Source organism: Copadichromis virginalis, linkage group LG6, assembly GCF_057382275.1.
Source record: "Copadichromis virginalis isolate Kocher_CV1m ecotype Utaka linkage group LG6, C_Virginalis_male_GT1.1, whole genome shotgun sequence".
NCBI classification, from domain to species: Eukaryota; Metazoa; Chordata; class Actinopteri; order Cichliformes; family Cichlidae; genus Copadichromis; species Copadichromis virginalis.
In genome coordinates this window covers 3,740,844-3,758,149 of record NC_140623.1, presented here as the reverse complement: position 1 = coordinate 3,758,149, position 17,306 = coordinate 3,740,844, and the positions used below count along the sequence as shown (strand labels likewise).

The following is a 17,306-nucleotide window of genomic DNA, read 5'->3' as shown; positions in this document are numbered from 1 at the left end:
ATGTTTGGCATGGGTGCAGTTATCTTTTGTTGACAAGACTGAAAGCAAAACAGTTCTGTTGCCCAATTACTGGAGTTGTTCACCGATGGCTAAAAGCTGCGGTAAAACCAGGCAGTTTCCATCAGTCCTACAGTCTAGTGAAAGTCGAGCACTGGCCTCCTTCATCTGTTTCTCTAATCCATTTAAAGTCTTAGAGAAATTGTTGGTGTGTGTTTGTTTTATTTGTGCTTTATAAGCGAGACTTGTAACAATGTCAGCATTCTTCAAAAACAAATGAATTGTTGCTAATCTTCAGTCTAACAGAACCTCGTCCCACGGTACTGGTGTTTATTTAGATAAACACCTGAGCTCACTGAGCTCGTTATTTTATTAACCCTTTTCCTTTATTTTAAATGTGTACAATTTGTCTTTTTGCTCTTATGGAGCTGTTTGTGGCTTCATGTTGTATTCATTTTATCGGGCTTTTCTATTTGGTGGTTTTTTTGTTTTTAATTTCACAACAAAAGCTGCTTTGGGGTTTGTTTTACTGTGAGGTAAAGAGTCCAGTTGAGGGAAAATGACAATCGGAAGGTATTTGGCATCCAGCAAAACCAGACTCGGGGATGATTTTATCTGCCATAACCAGTTAAGAGTGAAGGCAAAGACATAAAAAAGGGGCGAGCAGGGATGATAAAGTAGCAATGGGAGAGAGAAGACAAAATCGAACAACATATTCCAGAGGTATATAAACACACGGGCAGTAAAAAGAGGTGAGTGTATTTAAAAAAACACAAAAAACCTGCAGACACAGGGACAACATGCCAACTCCACAAAGAAAGGCCCCTGCTTGGATTCAAACCCAACCTTGTAAGAAAATAGTGCTAACCACCATTCCCCACTTTAACTAAAGGATATAAGATAATCAACACTTATCTTCAGTTCTGAATAAGGCAACAATAAAATGCCCATGGCAAATCGGGAGCAAAATGTGTCTTTGTAGTAATGTCCCAAAAATATTTTATGTATTAAATATATATTTATATGCTTTATATATTATTAATGCTTTGTGTCATTGTTTTAGTGCAGTGACATGGTAGTTAAAATAGTTTACTCTGATTATTTCCATAACGGAAATTATTTTGGAGAAACAGGTAAATATGCCAGCATTTGGACACGTATAAGTTCCCGGGAATTTTGCGCCAAAAAAGTACTCTGTGTTCAAACTCCCGCCACCGACTGGGGCACGTAACATTGACGTAACATTCTCCGTAACGCTTTAGCCAATGAGCTTCACTCAGCTAAGCCAATCAGAGGGCAGCGGCGGGAAAGACAGCTGATCTAGAAAGAGTTGCGGGAGATTCGGCGCAACTTTGGTTTCGGGCGGCCAGAGAGAAAAGAAAACACGTTTTGCGTTGTACCGAGAGGACTTCTATCAACTTAATTTAAGAGGTACGTTTGTTACCAACACGCTCATTTAACTCGTAAAAGAAAAATACATTTGATACTGGACGGGCGGAAGAGAGCTGACTTACTGTAGTCTACTCTTCAGCGTAGGTTTGCCACTACTCTTAAAATATGTTAACTTTACACGCTTGCTTGTATTTGCAAACAGATGCATTCGGAGTCATTTTTAGTCTTTCAGATATATTTTAGATTAAAAACCTGTCCGGTCAAAGTGGAAACTCGGCTATTTAAAGGCCGAGGCCTTTGTTTGGCGCCATTAGTGGAGCACACTGTATTATTTCCTGTTTATAGGTAACTGTTAGCTCAGGAATCACGCGATATAACAAATGTAATTTGCGCTGTTAGTGTAGTACTAAGCGCAGTGCTACGATTTTATTTGCGATTTTGAATTTTAACATGAAGTTACGCGATTAATGGCTCGTGTTTGAGTAGCATGTTGGAGCAACTGAGCTAAACGACTTTGATAGGACAGCAGATCGTGGAGGGATGCGAAAAGATTTGTACAACCAATGAACGCAAGGTTTATTTGGGGGCACGATTGTTTCTGAAATGCCTTTGCCCGTTTTTCAAGACCCACAGCAGACATTTCCACTCAAAAACTACAGTCGTGAAATTTGGGCTTAGTAATAATTTGCCTGTGAATCAGTCGAAAGTCTTCTTGTTTTTTAGTGGTCCTTACACAAAAGTGCATGTTTATGTATTTCCAAATAGGAACACGCACTTCATCGTAAATCCCATCAGTGTTTAATCTTCACATATATTTCTGATCATATTATTCTGGCTACGGCTCTGTTCATACATATATAAATATATAAAAAAGCCAAACAAAACATTGGTTCTTATTATTTTTTAATAATTAAATGATGTCTGAATCATGTGTCATATTTAGGTGCTTAAACATGTTGTCTTCGTTTAGGTTAATCCAAAATGCCCAGCACACGCTCCCAGGGACGAGCTCAGCCCACACTTCAGTTCCCTCGACGTAAATCCTCCAGAGTTTCCTCCCGCTCCAAGAAGCCGGAGCCCCAGAAGTCCCCAGCTGTGTCACCAATCAAGCCTGAACCTCAGGCCCCGGGGCTGACGCGGATCGGACCCCTCTCCCCGAGACGTCCCATTAACTTGTCCACCCCACTGTCCCCCAGACGCTACACAGACCAGCCCACTCCTCTCTCCCCAACGCGGCCAGTCGCCCTCTCGTCCCCTCTTTCACCCAGACGCACATCAGCCCAGCCGCCAGCACCTTCCTCCCCTCGTCTCCAAAGCCGGATCCCCCTCAGCCCTCGAAAGCGCACAGGTATTGAACGGTGAATTCAAAAGCTTCAGTTGTTCCACTACTTCATGCAGCTCTGTGTACTGTTCAGTGCCTCTAGGCTAAAAAAAAAAAAAGTGAATTGAATTTAAATGGCGAATCTTCAGGATTAAAATTTCAGATCCTAAAAAGCCAGCCTCGAGTCATAACAAATAACAGCACTTCTCATTTTTCTCCATCAAGGTGATGACAATGTCTGCAACCTTGGAACCTCCCTGCAGTGCTCACCTACAAAACAGAGGAAGCTGAGCCTGGCCTCACCACGAAAACTCGGCTTTGATGAGAACTCACCGGTGCAGGCTCGTCGTCAGCTGATCCCATCCTCGGGGCAACAGACGCCCCCTTCCACCGCCAAATCATCTCCGAAACGAGAAGAAACGCCTACAGGGAGCCCCATCCATAAAAATCTGAACAAGAAGCCACCCGTTGCTCGACTGTTTGGAGAAAGTAAGAACTCTAGTTTTTTTTCTTCTTTTTTTGTTCCCCACTTACATTATATTACATTATATTATATTATATTACACTACATTATCACCATTTCTTCTCCAGAGATGAGGCTTCAGAGTGTGAAGCAGGCGCTCCACACTGCCATCCCTGAGCGCCTTATGTCCAGAGAGGCCGAGCGGGCGTCCATCCGGTCCTTCCTGGAGGACAAAGTGCTTCAGCATGTTCCCGGCAGCCTCTACATCTCTGGAGCTCCGGGAACAGGCAAGACAGCCTGCCTCAACTGTGTGCTGCAGGAGATGAAGGTGAGCGTGAAGGAGTCTGTAGTCTGTCATGTTTAGTGCTTTAGGACACCTGCTGGCGACTTTCAGTTACTGCAGTAAGATTCGAGTTTGAGCAGCACCCCACAGGCTTCATTTCCAGAGTTTGAGGGTCTTAAAGTGCAAGTTTAAAGTCTGAGTGCAGGCTAATAACCTGTTCCCTGATTGTCTATGTAACAGCCAGGGTTGAAGTTTTGTCAGTAACTGGTTGCGTTTTGTGTGCCTTCAGGCTGAGCTGTCGTCAGTACAGACGGTGATGGTGAACTGCATGAGTCTGAGGAGCTCCCATGCAGTCTTCCCACTGCTGGCTGACAAACTGAAGGCATCTGGTGGCCAGAACGGACTGCAGAGGTTCCTGACAGCCCCGGGGCCCACTGTGTGAGTCAACAAATCCTCAATCCTTTGGGGCGATCATGGCTCAGTTGGCAGCTTGTCTTGTAACTGGAAGGTTGCTGGTTCGAGCCCCGGCTCGGACAGTCTCGGTCGTTGTGTCCTTGGGCAAGACACTTCACCTGCCACCTACTGGTGACGGCCAGAGGGGCCGATATGGCAGCCTCGCCTCTGTCAGTCTGCCCCAGGGCAGCTGTGGCTACAACTGTAGCTGCCTCCACCAGTGTGTGACTGTACAGTGGAATTGTAAAGCGCTTTGAGGGCCCTGAAAAGCGCTATATAGATGAAATCAATTATCATTATCTTATCACACATTTACTTGAAAAAGGAAGTATATGATAGATGACTAAAGGGTGTGGCTTTTTAGAACTTTCGAGCAAACTATCCACTAAAGGTATTCTTTTAAAAAAGTTGCTGGTTGAAAGTCCTTATTGGGATGTTTTGAAAGTATAGCTGTGATTACTGCCTGCTGAGATACTGATTGGGTCTGTTTGTTTGTTTTTCCCCTTTAAGGCTTCTTGTTCTGGATGAGATGGATCAGCTGGACAGCAAAGCCCAGGATGTCCTCTACACAATCTTTGAATGGCCGTACCTGCCAAAGTCTCGCCTCTGTCTCATCGGTAAGTACTCGACTCAACAAATATCCCAAATTCACCAGATCTCACATCTGTGTGTCCTGTAGACAGAAAGCAGAGTGTTCTGACAAAAATCCTACCTGTTCTACATGCTGACCACTGATGTCTTTGCAGGTATTGCAAACGCTCTGGATCTGACTGACCGGATCCTGCCCAGACTGCAGGCTCGTCCCCAGTGTCGCCCTCTGCTGCTGCACTTCCCTCCCTACAGCCGGGAGGAGCTCACGGCCATTGTACAGGACAGGCTTGTACAGGTAAATGTGGTCTGTGTGACTCAGAGCTTGAGCTGGAACCTTACAGATCACTTTTATTTAATCAGCGCCGCGTCTTCTTCTCCTCAGGCCTCGGCTGAAGGGCTCCTCGACGCTTCTGCAGTTCAGTTCTGTGCCAGGAAAGTTTCAGCTGTGTCGGGAGACGCCAGGAAAGCTTTGGACATCTGCAGGTGAATGCTTGGACTTGTTTTTTCTTTAACCTTTTAGGGAATCATGTCTCTGTGTTTGCATTTAGATTCTGCACTCGTTTAGGCATTTTAGTTGTTTCTGCTCTCGGGAGACCTCGTGCAGATTCTTTGAGTTGATGTTTCTGTGAAATGTCATTCAAACGATTTTCTGGTTGCTGATTTCAGGAGAGCAGTTGAGATTGTAGAGTCTGATGAGAGGAAAAAAGCAAGTGATCCAAAGGGTGAAAGTAAAGGTGAGTTGTGAAATGTTTTCTTGAGTTAAAACTGATGATGGTGGAAGTCACACGGCAGCTGATTGGTGGAAACTTCCTGTACTGTGTGTTCTGCAGCGTCCCGGGTCAGCCTGCCGCAGGTTGCGAGAGTGCTGTCGGAGGTCTACGGCGACCGCATGGCGTCTCAGAGCAGCGGTTCAGAGGGAGAGAGTTTCCCCCTGCAGCAGAAGCTGCTGGTGTGCTGCCTGCTGCTGCTCATCCGCAATGGGAAGAGCAAAGAGATCGGCTTGGGAAAGGTGAGGTGCTGATATTAGTTTGCTAAAGGATTTTAGCGGCGTGTTGTCGTGGCAAATCAGGAAACTTGTTGCATGAATGCGTAATTATTCCGTCTCTGCCAGAGAAAATACAAATCTGTTTCTAGACTGGTGGTGTTTCCTGACCCGTGGGCGTTTGTGTTTCAGCTCCATGAGGTTTACAGCCGCCTGTGCGCTCAGAGGCAGGTGTCTGGAGTGGGTCAGGGCGAGTGTTTGTCGCTCTGCAGTCTGCTGGAGAGTCGAGGGATCGTTGCCCTGAAGAAGGCCAAAGAGGCTCGTCTCACTAAGGTACCCGACGCTTCACGAGGAAATGCTCTGCAGTGCAGTGTTCGACCTCTGTTGCTTAAAAATGAAACTCGAGGGGTTATCAGGGAACAAGACACCGAGTGGAACGTGGCTGATTAAAGCGTCTGTTTCTGCAGGTGTTCCTGAAGATCGAGGAGAAAGATGTCGAAAACGCTCTGAAGGATCGAACGCTGCTGGGCAGCATCCTCGCTGCAGGACTCCCCTCGTGATCTTGTGATCGTTCCTCTTTTAAAGACTCATTTTTAAGGTTGCACAATGAGCCAATGTTCTGTGGGGTTTTTTTGTTTTGTTTTTTCTTCAAAGACATTTTTTGGTTCTCATTTTTGCTGGGAATTTGTAGTTTTAATGACGCTCAGTTGAGTTCAGAATGTTGAGCTTGCATCAAATGAATCGTTTCAGTTTTGAAACCTCTTTAAGCTTTGAATAAAAGTGAAGCTGTTTTAGCTGCTGTTGCTTGTGTCACCGGTGCATTGAAATGCTCGCGCTATATTCGAGCTGATAACTGAGGACAAATGTTCATTCACTGAAATCAGCTGAGTCTGTAGATGTTGTTCCAAAGGCACTTTGAAAGGTTTTAGGTAAAGTTACTCAGCTCGGGTGTAAGAAGTTAAATAATGTGATGTGTAGAATCTGCAGAACAAGATTTTATTGATTTCATACTTCCATTTATATCGTGGAATATTGCATATACTTCCAGCGTAAACATGAAGAACGGGATTCTGATTCTGTCTGCACAGATTTCCTTAACGATGCTGTTAGTTTTCACTGAGACTTTACATCTTTGTCCACCAATCAGCAGAATAAAGCTCAAAGCTGTGGAGCCCCTGAAACACCGATGCTTAAAAGATATGTGTAATTTTACTCAGCGAATATTAAGTTGTAAAACAAGTGAAATCAAAGATAAGCAGCGTTTTCAGCCGTGCGACCTGGAGAAATGCAGGTGAAATTACAAGACATGGTTAACAAAGCACGAAGGCTCAAAGATCAACTCTTCAAATCAGGTTTTGTTCAAATAATTTATTCACAGCAATGCATTAAAGTGAATGAAAATATAGCCTGTGCATGTTTTTAAGTACAAATACAGTGGGCGAAATATGTCGACAGCATTAAATACTCAGACATGTGATGCACATTCCTTCTCATCTGTTGCTGGTAAACCAGACAAAGCAACATTTTCTCCACCCACGTCCACTCTGTTCCACAGCTTATCTTAAGTGTTACATATTTCGTTTTTTCCACTTTCAAATCATTTCTAGTGATTGTCTCGACATTCACACGTTTAAAATGCGTTATGAAGATAAATAACCAAAGCAGGACCTTTGCATCCACAGCAGCTCTACAGGTACGTTTACCCACTCTCACTCCGAGGTCTTTATCAGCTGTGTTTGCACTCACTCGGTTTCTGAGGGCCCTCAGTTATAACAACATCACGTTATGCCTCGGGTTATACTTGATAGCTGCTGTTGTCAGTGATGTTGACTGTTCACGCTGACCGACAGTGAGAACACATTCAGGTTGAAGCAACGCAGAAACACACTCGTGCACTTTAGATACAACATGTTTTGAGCACATGGATGAAGCTTTACAACTTTCTGAACCCTGAGCACTCACACACTCACAGCTCTAACAGAGTTCGTCAATAGGCAAACATATTAATTGCGAAACCATACTTGCTACTCTTACACAACAAAACATTTGGTCACGACTGAGTCTTTTTTTTAACCATTAGTGCTTTTACTTCAGTAAAGCGTGTGGACATCTCCGTCGCCACCTACAGCACAAACACTGGTTTTTAAAGTTCCTGTGGTGTCAGGACAAACACGAAGGGCTGTGAACATTCAGAGTGAAGAGGTTCGGTTGGTGTGAAAACGACAAACATTCTTTGAGTGCAAAGCTGTAAACTTGGTACATAATGACGATTAGCCCTCAGTTTGAGTCACGAGACGCAGCCATGACCTCACAGTGTGTTTACAATCTTCAGTTAAAATCAACAAATAACAGACGCCACAAACTCAGAACGCTTTAACACGTGTGCTTTTCTTCACGCTGATGGAAACATGTAGGTCTGTTTCAGGCCTGGTGGACCAGGACGCCGCAGAAACTTTAAACTGGAATTCTGATACGTTCTGGCTGTCTTTAAAAAAATAAGAGAGACAGCAGTACGGCGATGACGGCTGCTCCTCATTTCACGTAAAAGTTTTAGAAGCATCTAGTTTTGCGTAATTACCCTAAAAGCTTTTTTCCTGTGGAGTATTCACTACACTCACTACACTCAGGTTATTTCTGATTAAAAATCAATTTAAAAAAAAGAAGCTGCCCCAGGTGAAAACACACCAACTACACTCTGCAATAAATATACTGTATGCTTAACAGTTACCTGATCTAAATAATTACAATGATTACAATTTAATAAACTAACCTTTTCTGTAAAAATACCTTCGATTTGAGCTTTATTTGACATATCATGTGTTTCTAACTTCTTTTAATCTAAGCTCGAGTCCTCATATCCAAAATACACAGATATCAAAAGTTCCAGTTTGGGCCTTTCTCCGATCAAACTCTGAGGTGTACACACACAGCTGGCTTCATGAGAGAGAGCTGAAAACAGAATGTGTGTTTAACATGAGCTCTAAATGAAAGAAGAGCAGAAACTAAATAGAGACGTGGGTGTGTTTTTTTGTAGATACATGTGTAGAAAATCTAAGAACGAGTCATTTTATTGTTCATTCTCATACAAAAAACAACACCAGAGAAACACAGTTCAGCCAATTTCATCTGAAAGTGTTCAGAAAGAGAAATCTGAACTGTTCCTGCAGAGCCGATCGTTACTGTCGTAGGGAAAACAACAACAAAAGGTGATGGTTAACAACTTTTGCATGAATGGTCTTTAGTCTGAAATCTAAGGACAGTATTTTTCTTTCTCTCTCGACAGCAGCGATTCGCTCTGACAGGATGCTGCAGCAAAACAACACTGTTCCTGTTGTCTCGTTAGTTCGTCATAAATAATCCCGTGTAATGTGGCATCAAGTGAAGACGTGGGAAAGGCTATAGCATACCATCACAAGTCATAATAAATGTTCTGTACACCTATTGCATAGATGAAATTAACTACAAAGAGCATCGGTGGACCTGCCCTGGCAAACTTTTGGGAGGTTTTCTGCACTTTGAACAAGGCTGCCGGCCTGAAACTAGCTCTCAACCCCTACTTGCTCTCTGTGGTAAAGCGGGAGAGGATGATAAGTATATTCCCAGAGCAAAGCGCAGGGTGCTGTCCTTTGGTTCCCTCTTGGCTAGGCGTGCTACTTTGATGTGTGCTGATCTCATGTCGTGTCTCAGTCTGGAAAAGATCCACTGCTCCACCCAGAACCAAAAGGGCACATTTGATAAAATTTGGGGTCTCTTTCTGGAAAACTTCTCTAAACTTCAACTTAAGGATGTTCCAGCTGACTAACGGATTTGCTTCTCCAGAGTGGTCGGATGTCTTAACGGGAACGTGAAGCTCATAATCCCTCCCGGGTTGTGGCTTTTGTTATTTTTTATTTTTTATTTTTCTGTTTTTTTTTTTGCTTGTTTGGTAAATAATAAGAGAGGAAAACAATGTTCCAACATGTCTGTTTTGTATTCATTGTAAACAGTTTGTGTTTTCCGCCTTCTTTGTTTTCTTTGTAAACTATATCCACAAATACTCAATAAAAATATCTTGAATTAAAAAAAGAGCGTTGGAGCATTTTAGCGCTTAAAGCTGCAGCTTCTGACCACTTGGGGGCGCCATAAACAGCTGCGAGCTGTGTCCGTCCTCTGCTACAGCTGCTTTTAAGAGCTTTTTGTCTCCATCAGGAAGCCAAAGCAGCAAGGTCGTGAATGCAGATAAACGCTGATGTAAGGGCACATCTTACGTCAAACATCTTCCAAAGGACGCTGCAGTCTAGCTGATAACTCAGTGATCAGACACACTCGTGTAACACTGTCCCTTTCTCATATGAGCAGTGACACCCTCCTGGCTCAAGCGCTAATTCACCCAGTAACTGAGAGAAGTTATCTAAGATCCCAGAGAGAAGCGAATTAAATGAATTTTAAGTTAATTCGATTTGTTTCGTGTCATTTCGTTACTGAAATCCCAAAGATATACGTAAAATAGTCCCAAATCTGTTAAAAGAATCTAATCTCTGATCTTTATTATAAAAAAGGTACTTTTTGTAACGACCCATGTACAGAAAGGTAAAATTGTAAACTTGATGTTCATAAACTATTTAGAACTTTATCAACTGGATCGAAAACAGTAGCTCGTCCCACTTCTTCACTTTATTTCTTATTTCTTTGTCAACTAAGGAGACAACGCAGCGAGCGGTGTTGTCTTGTGGCAACACGGTTCTCTCTCTGGATTGTTAATTAAAATGAGAAATGATTTCCTCCTGATATTTGCACGTAAGGAAACTTGGTATTTAGGGATTCTAGGTGGATCCCATCTCTACCTAAGCCGGGCGGAGAAACAGCGCATGTACTCTGTCATCCAGCGGTCGTCCACCACCATCAGCTGCGAGCGTCTTATCTTCTCCAGGTCAGCCGATCGAGCCCGCCGGCGGTCCAGCCTGGAGCTCCGCTTGTCAGACTCCCTGCGGGTCTGAACGCAGGCATCAGAAGTGTGACTCTGTGAGGAGAAACCAGAGAGAGGAGTCATTTCCCAAAGCTACACCGGTGTTTTATTATTCATGTTTGCTGCGTGTTCGGTGACACGTTTCACTTCTCTGCTGTCCTGTGAATGAGGTCGAGCTGCAGGACCCCTGCACTACCAAGGACGGGCCGAGAAAGAAAAAGGCTGGTAATGTGCTACGTGTTTTTTTCTAGTTAGCAAGTCTGTCTCTTGAGATATAATGGTGTTTAAAATCTGAACGTATAACTTAAAAACAGTCAAATTATTGATTGTAATTCTGAAAAGTTGCTAGTGGTCATAAGAGTAAAGTATATTTGTTGTTGCCATGAGCCCTGAGCTTTAAAGGCTCTAAAAGTGCTGCAGTATCCCAACTGAGATCAGCGCTCACATCATTGGTTGTCCTCTTGACCTCCATCTGTCTCTCGCTCCAGTCCAGCCGGCTGGACGGTCTGTGGTTCTCCTTCTCCTTGGTGCTGATCACCGGCGTGCTCTTTGCTCTCGGCGGTTTACGGATCACGGCTGGTTTGTCATCCTGGGAACTGTCTCGGTGCGGCTGCTCAGAGCGTGGCGTGTGGCGGCGGCGTTGCCGTCGGGATACTGGCTTTACTGGCTCCGCATCAGAAGACGCCGAGTCGGCTGGCCCGTTGTCTGTCGGTGTGTCGTCTGAGGGTGCGCTGTTTGTTGGAGCCACCGCCACAGAACTGCCACCGGCCTCATTCACACCATTTTCTACAACTGCTGCTTCACAAGAACACAGGAAACAGTGAAATCGTTTAAATATCCACTGAGCTCTGCTGACTGAACAAACAGATTAACTAACTAAACCAATACACCAATCAACCACTCGATGGAGCTGGATGGCTCCACAGTGACCCTGCAGAGCGCTGCTGTGTCTCAATCTATATGAAATTATTTGTGACTGTGAAATTCAGAGATAAGCAGGCTTCCTGGCACTCTCCTGTCTGAAATGCAGACATCACAAATGTCAAAGGCACACAATGGATGCTTTATCTTTAAGCTCAGTGTCTCAGCAACAACAGTCCCATCTGACTGCTGAACTTTCAGTCCAAACGTTTATAGCACTGCTGTCTCCTGAGGTAAACCAGCCTCTGTGCCTCGTACTGTCAGAGTGACGCTTACAAAGGGTTCACAAAAAACACCATCTGTTAGATCTTTACAAACTGTTTCTGAAGACTAAAAAAGAAAAGGTGAAATTGAAGCACAAATGCAAACATGGTCACTTTCTTCTCCTACAGTTAGTTTTGTGCATTTCAGGACAAAATACACTGTATTTGAGTTAATGTAGTATCATCATCATCATCAACTGTCAGAAGAGTAAAACAAGGTTAGCTCTGTGAGGCTGCACTGAGCAGGGCTTTGACCCACATGTCAACATCCTTGCAACAACGAAGCTAAGCAGCTCATGTTTAGCAGGTCTAATGTGCACCATAAGCATCATGCTGCTTGCTGACAAGCTAACACAAAGAACAGCCGAGGATCAAAAAATGTCGAGCCCTCGTGGTACAGCAGTACCTGAGAGGGACGTGGGTGATGCCACCTGATGGGTTTGGGTTTCTTATTTTGAGAAGAGACCATGTTTGTATGAGAGACTGGGAATGCTGTTATGTGTTAATGCTAGAAGGCTTGACTAGGAAACTGAGCCTAACTTGTACAGTTATGATGCAGAGACAAGACATGTAACTGAAACTTCCATGGCAAGGTCAAATGGCCACGCCATGCTTGGTGACCCGTTCTCTTACCTGTGGTTTGTGCCGCATCTACAACCGCAGCGTCCCGGTCCCCCACGTCAGTCTCTCCATCCTTGCACGCTGGCTTTTGCACAGGACTGGTCTTTGACTCCAACAACCTCTGCTTGACCTCCAAGGATGTGGGCGGCAGCGGGAGAGACAGAGGAACCACTTTGTTCCTGGTCAGCCTTGGTGTTGACCAGCCGCTGGAGTCAGAGCCGCTGTCCCAGCCCTCCCAGAACCAGGGCTTGTGGGAGTGTTCTATCACCCGGCGAGTCAGACGGTACTTCACAGAGTCCTCATAGCATTTAGAAAACGTCTCCCATTTGGGGTCCCTGAACTTCTTCATATATTCTGTCCTCACTTTCTTGGTCACCATGGTTCTTGTTATTGCCTGGTGCCAATCACTGCAAGGAGACAAAATACAGTTTGAAATAAATTTGCAATCTTTTCTTTGGTCGTCTTCTTCTTGTTGCTCCCATTAGAAGTCACCACTGAGAGTCTCTTCCTATCAGTAGCCTCCTCTGCTTTCACACTAATCCTCTGTATGTTCTTCGCTACATCTATGAATCTTTTCTTTGGTTTTCCTCTTTTCCTGCCTGGCAGCTTCATATTCAACATTTGTTGTTGTTGTTAATAAGCCTAAAAATCCACTAAACATTATGAAGAGGCAGTTAACTATGGCAACCACGAGTAAACAAACAGGGTATATTCTCTATCAGAGGAAGTAAAACACTTTCCCTTTACTTGTTTACTGATGCTGTGACGTGTAATCCTGACATTCATGCGATTTATATCATCATCTTATCAACAACCTCTCACATTATACTGGACGAGAGCTGAAGCCCTACAAAATTTTGGTATTTACCTGATTTTTATTATATTTTGATATTGACTCGGCCTGAATATTATCCCTTACACTGTCAGCGAGTCGACGTCAGTGATACTGAGGTGAGCTGCGATTTTCTGTCAATAAGCACTGCTGTTAGCTCCTGTTCACCACTATTCACGGGCTGTTAGTGAAACTTTGTTTCAAGTGGACCTAACGTGGGCAGACTCACACTGAGCAAATAAACTCCTGCGACGTGAGAATGAAATCAAACTGCTGAAGGAGGAAGAGGAAGGGATGGAGAGAGATGACCAGGAGAGATTAGTGGTGGAGGAGGCAGATGAAGAAGATGAGAAAGAAAAATCAAAAAAGAGAACATGAATCCTGGTCACTCCTGAATAAATATGTCATAAAATTATTTAAAGCATAATAAATTATGATTTTTCACACTACAAAAAAAATACAAATAAAAAGCAACTCTGCTGCAAAGCATTCTTTAACTTTTGCAGTGTTCATACTAATGTTAAAAGTCTGCTGTTTGTTGTTCTTCTACGTGGCTGCACTTTCAAAGAAACAGTTACTGACAAGAATTTAACCAATGAGCATCAAGAGCCATGCCCCAGTTTTCAGAAGCAGCTACACTGAGTTTTTTCTCTCCCCTCAAACAGACATCCTGTCGGGAAAGTTCCTTTCCTGGGGAACATACAGAAATATCTGGGCTGCTCTACAAAGTCCTGCTAGTTTCTAGGTGGTGTAATAGTAAATGGACCTTTATATAACATACCTCATTCACTTCATAGAAGCACTTCTATGCTGAAAGTGCTTTCTAACATTCACACAAATTCATACTCCGATGGATGTATCGGAGATTAACTTGGGGTTAGTATCTTCCCAAAGGATATTTGGAATGCCGACCGGACCAACCTGGCGATTAGTAGATGATCTGCTCCACCTCCTGAGCTACAGCCACCGCAGATGGTTAGTGGTGACTGAATGGTAAACAGAACAAAACCTGGGTGAAGATGAAGTGGAATGAGAAGTGCTGTTGAGAGTGGGAGGCTTTATCTTGATTGAGAGATCAAGTCCATGAAACTTTTAAGGCTCGATACAAAAAACATGATTGCAAAATAACTAGTTTTAAACCATCGACTGTATTTACCCCTCTTTAGACTCACCCGTGTTTGCTGCAGGTATGCTTCCATGTAAAATGTGATGGCAGGCTTTGTAATGGCAGGCTTTGTAATACCAGTCTCATACCAGACTGGTTAAATTATAAGTAAACAGTTCATCTGCGTATTGTAGTACGATCCACATTAAAACACTCACGTTTACATTGTTTAACACATTTTAACACATCTGTGCACTACAGAGCCAGGCACTGAACGAAGCATCAAAGCAAAACATTTATGCAAACTATTCGAATTACTCGATGAATCATTGCAGCCCTGCAGCCAACAACAGACTGTAAAGATGCAAAAACACTAACTTTATATCCCAAATGTGCATTATTTGCTTTCTAAACAATATCAAATGTGTAGCAGAAGAGGCTGATTAGAGTAAAGGGAACCTCTGTTTACCAGGCAAGTAACCCTGAACACATTTTTATTTACAAGCATGTGGACAGTAGGAACACCAACAAGCATCCAAAAACATTGAGTTGAATTTTGCAGAAGGCAATTACAAAAAGTACCTTTAAGGATTATTCCACTGTTAATGGAATAATAATGTTTTAATCCACTTCACTAAAAGGTAAATTAAAAGCTGCATCCCAATTATCTATTTGCCATTTTTTTCTTTTACTTTCCACGTCAGCTCAGAGCTCTGGTGGATATTAACCCTGTGCTGCATCCAGCACAACACACAGTGTCGCATTTCACTGTGGTTCAGATTTCCATTGAGAGGGTTTGATCAGTCTGTTCTTCTGCTGCTACATTAACAAAGCTGTCACTGTGTTTTCTGAATACTGCCCATTAGCAGAAGGACAGAGGGACGACTATAAACATTTGCTTTAATGACAAAGAGACTTAAATTTACAACAGCCATTATACATGGATATACAATGTGTGATACCATGTACGTAATACATTCAGAATTGAATTCAAGTAGCGATGCCAAACAGTCAGCACCAGATACTTGATGCTCAGTTCAACCCAGGTGGAATGAACCTCGGAGAGCCTCCTGTGGGACTGGTAATGACTCAGGACAGGCAGCAGTTTGGCTTGAATGCATTAACACATAAAATAATTGAGTCCAACAAAATGAACGTACAATAATAATATTGTCTTTCATGCATCAAAGCATTTTTTTCCTGTCAAAAACTGCAAAACAGCCATGATACCATCATCCACCCATCCACGTCTGCAGCTGCTGTTAGCCACAGATCAGGGAAAACCATTGGAGGTTATTAGCACTAAATCTGACTGGACCTTTAATAATCATGAATGCAAACACTGACATTCTTCCTGGGACTTCTTTTTAATGCATCATATGCAAACAAAACATTTATAACAAGCTTTACCGCTTGATTTCATCTAAAGCTCTGGCCATATTCAGTAAAAATATATCGATAACGTAACATAACATAAAACCTATTAAATGTTTACATTTTCTGTTTGGTTTTTTTTCGAGATTCACCTGCAAAACCTGGTGACGTACCTCTGCCAGGTGTAGTCTACCTGTAAGCCCCGCCCACCTCCCGCCACATCAGATTACCCTGAGAGCAGGGAGGATTGAGGCTTACTACAGCCATTACTCACTCACACCACACGACCAGTAACATCCAGTCTATTTCAGTCTACACGCCTACACGCACTTTCCTTTTCTTTCTATACATTAACACTTGTTGTTACTCAAAGTAAAAATAAGCCAGTATTAGATTTTTTAAGCCTGTATCCGATCTGAGGACAAAACCTGTTCAGTGTATATTATCCTGTCACTGTCTGATTACTGCATTTCTCCCGATGTGTTTTTCTGTAACTGAAAAACACTGTCTTGTTACAAAGCCTTTCACTCTGTCAGTCACACCCCAGCTCGCAGCATTTTTAAAGATTTTAGTCTGTAAACACACAGCAGAGCAAAACGTTGCAGCTCCGACGTATTTTGAAGTTAATAAATGAAGTGTGTAAACCTGAGGTTTGAAATGCCAAACCGAGTGAAAGCAGGCTACAGCCATGTTCACAGCCGTTCGCCTCACCTGCCCGCTGCGGTCAGCTTCGTTTGTAAACACGGGGTCATTTCAATGCTCAGGCTGACGACTAAAGTCTGATTGGGCATTAAAGTCAGGAATATATGTACTCACCAAGTCTGTGTACCAGGGGGACTCCGTTTGATTTAAACCCCGTCTCTCAGCAGGCGAGCATCGCTCTGCTTACTGGCACCAAACGCCCAGCTCAGTTAGAAAGCTAGCAGCAATAGCACATACAACTTCCGGCTTTGGTTTTCAAACAAGTGCTTTAAAACATCCCAGGGACGTGATTAATCAAGAGGATATTCAAGATAAAATCTTCTACTTTGCTCATGTTATAGCTTTCAGGCTGATTTCAGGCAAAAACCATTCAGTTTAGATGGTCGGAAGCTTTATTTTGAAATATATATCCTGGACATCCGGAGCTCGTCTATTATTTATCCCTGTCTGGATTAAAGTATAACAGAAGTGTACCAGACTGATATGAAATGAAATGTGGTTTTACATTAAGACGCTTCCACCAGACCGCGCATGCGTGTTCTGTCTCCATCAGAGCAGTCAAGATATGAGGAGAAAACAATAACAACAACAAACCCCTAAATAAATTAAATAAAAGGTTATTTACAAATGGTCTCTTGTAGGGCCAGGACCACAGCCTAACCAGTGATGTTTGGGTTTTCGCTTTTACAAATAGGAACTTGGGAATGTAATTCTATTTTACCACCTTGTAGAAACTACAATATGTCACTCAGTATCCAAGACAATATTTATTCTCTTTGTTTTGGGGTGAGAAGAAAGTCAGCGTATTGTTTAGCCTGGTTAACTACTGGATTTATTTCAGCTCTTGAACTTGAACTCTGTATTTGTCTCAAGGCTTTAAACACCTCATAAAGACTACTATCAGTGATGTTTCACTGCTGTGTTTGGAGCTGGATGACTTAAATTTATTTAATTTTTTTTGGTATGCTGCCGCATACATGTATGTAAATTGTAGACTAGGTTAGGGTTGATACATGTGGTAATAAATTATTGTTTACAGATTTTATTCAAACAAAGTTTAT

At 43.0% G+C, this 17,306-nt stretch overlaps 2 protein-coding genes across 4 annotated transcripts; one reads left to right on the top strand and one right to left on the bottom strand.

Annotated features, from left to right (window-relative positions):
• Positions 1-1,294: 1,294 nt before the first annotated feature.
• cdc6 (cell division cycle 6 homolog (S. cerevisiae)) lies at positions 1,295-6,276 on the top strand. The gene is made up of 12 exons (XM_085458285.1): positions 1,295-1,428; positions 2,360-2,737; positions 2,936-3,199; positions 3,302-3,501; positions 3,746-3,894; positions 4,420-4,526; positions 4,656-4,795; positions 4,883-4,983; positions 5,167-5,234; positions 5,331-5,509; positions 5,675-5,815; positions 5,950-6,276. The coding sequence occupies exons 2-12, from the start codon at positions 2,371-2,373 to the stop codon at positions 6,040-6,042; spliced, it is 1,809 nt and encodes a 602-aa protein (XP_085314411.1). The 5' UTR covers positions 1,295-1,428; positions 2,360-2,370; the 3' UTR covers positions 6,043-6,276.
• Positions 6,277-6,830: 554 nt separating this feature from the next.
• Positions 6,831-16,454, bottom strand: ccsapa (centriole, cilia and spindle-associated protein a). 3 transcript variants are annotated; one of them, XM_085458287.1, is made up of 5 exons: positions 16,360-16,454; positions 13,986-14,073; positions 12,245-12,639; positions 10,873-11,225; positions 6,831-10,481 (listed from the first exon to the last, which is right to left on the bottom strand). In XM_085458287.1, exons 3-5 carry the CDS (start codon positions 12,609-12,611, stop codon positions 10,302-10,304), a joined length of 900 nt encoding a protein of 299 aa, XP_085314413.1. In that variant the 5' UTR covers positions 12,612-12,639; positions 13,986-14,073; positions 16,360-16,454; the 3' UTR covers positions 6,831-10,301. The 3 variants fall into 3 exon arrangements, with proteins under 3 accessions (XP_085314413.1, XP_085314412.1, XP_085314414.1); XM_085458286.1 differs by lacking the exon at positions 13,986-14,073; XM_085458288.1 differs by lacking the exon at positions 13,986-14,073 and having other exon boundaries at positions 10,873-11,222.
• Between the last annotated feature and the right edge of the window lie 852 nt (positions 16,455-17,306).

Bases quoted from the DNA above. Each gene is read 5' to 3' on its own strand.
- cdc6 (XM_085458285.1), top strand. From the start codon at position 2,371: ATGCCCAGCACACGCTCCCAGGGACGAGCTCAGCCCACACTTCAGTTC. The intron at 3,895-4,419 runs GTGAGTCAACAA...TTCCCCTTTAAG, and splicing joins ACAGCCCCGGGGCCCACTGT to GCTTCTTGTTCTGGATGAGA. The intron at 5,510-5,674 runs GTGAGGTGCTGA...TTTGTGTTTCAG, and splicing joins AAGAGATCGGCTTGGGAAAG to CTCCATGAGGTTTACAGCCG.
- ccsapa (XM_085458287.1), bottom strand. From the start codon at position 12,611: ATGGTGACCAAGAAAGTGAGGACAGAATATATGAAGAAGTTCAGGGAC. The intron at 11,226-12,244 runs GTAAGAGAACGG...GTTCTTGTGAAG, and splicing joins AGATGCGGCACAAACCACAG to CAGCAGTTGTAGAAAATGGT. The intron at 10,482-10,872 runs GTGAGCGCTGAT...TTCTCCTCACAG, and splicing joins TCAAGAGGACAACCAATGAT to AGTCACACTTCTGATGCCTG.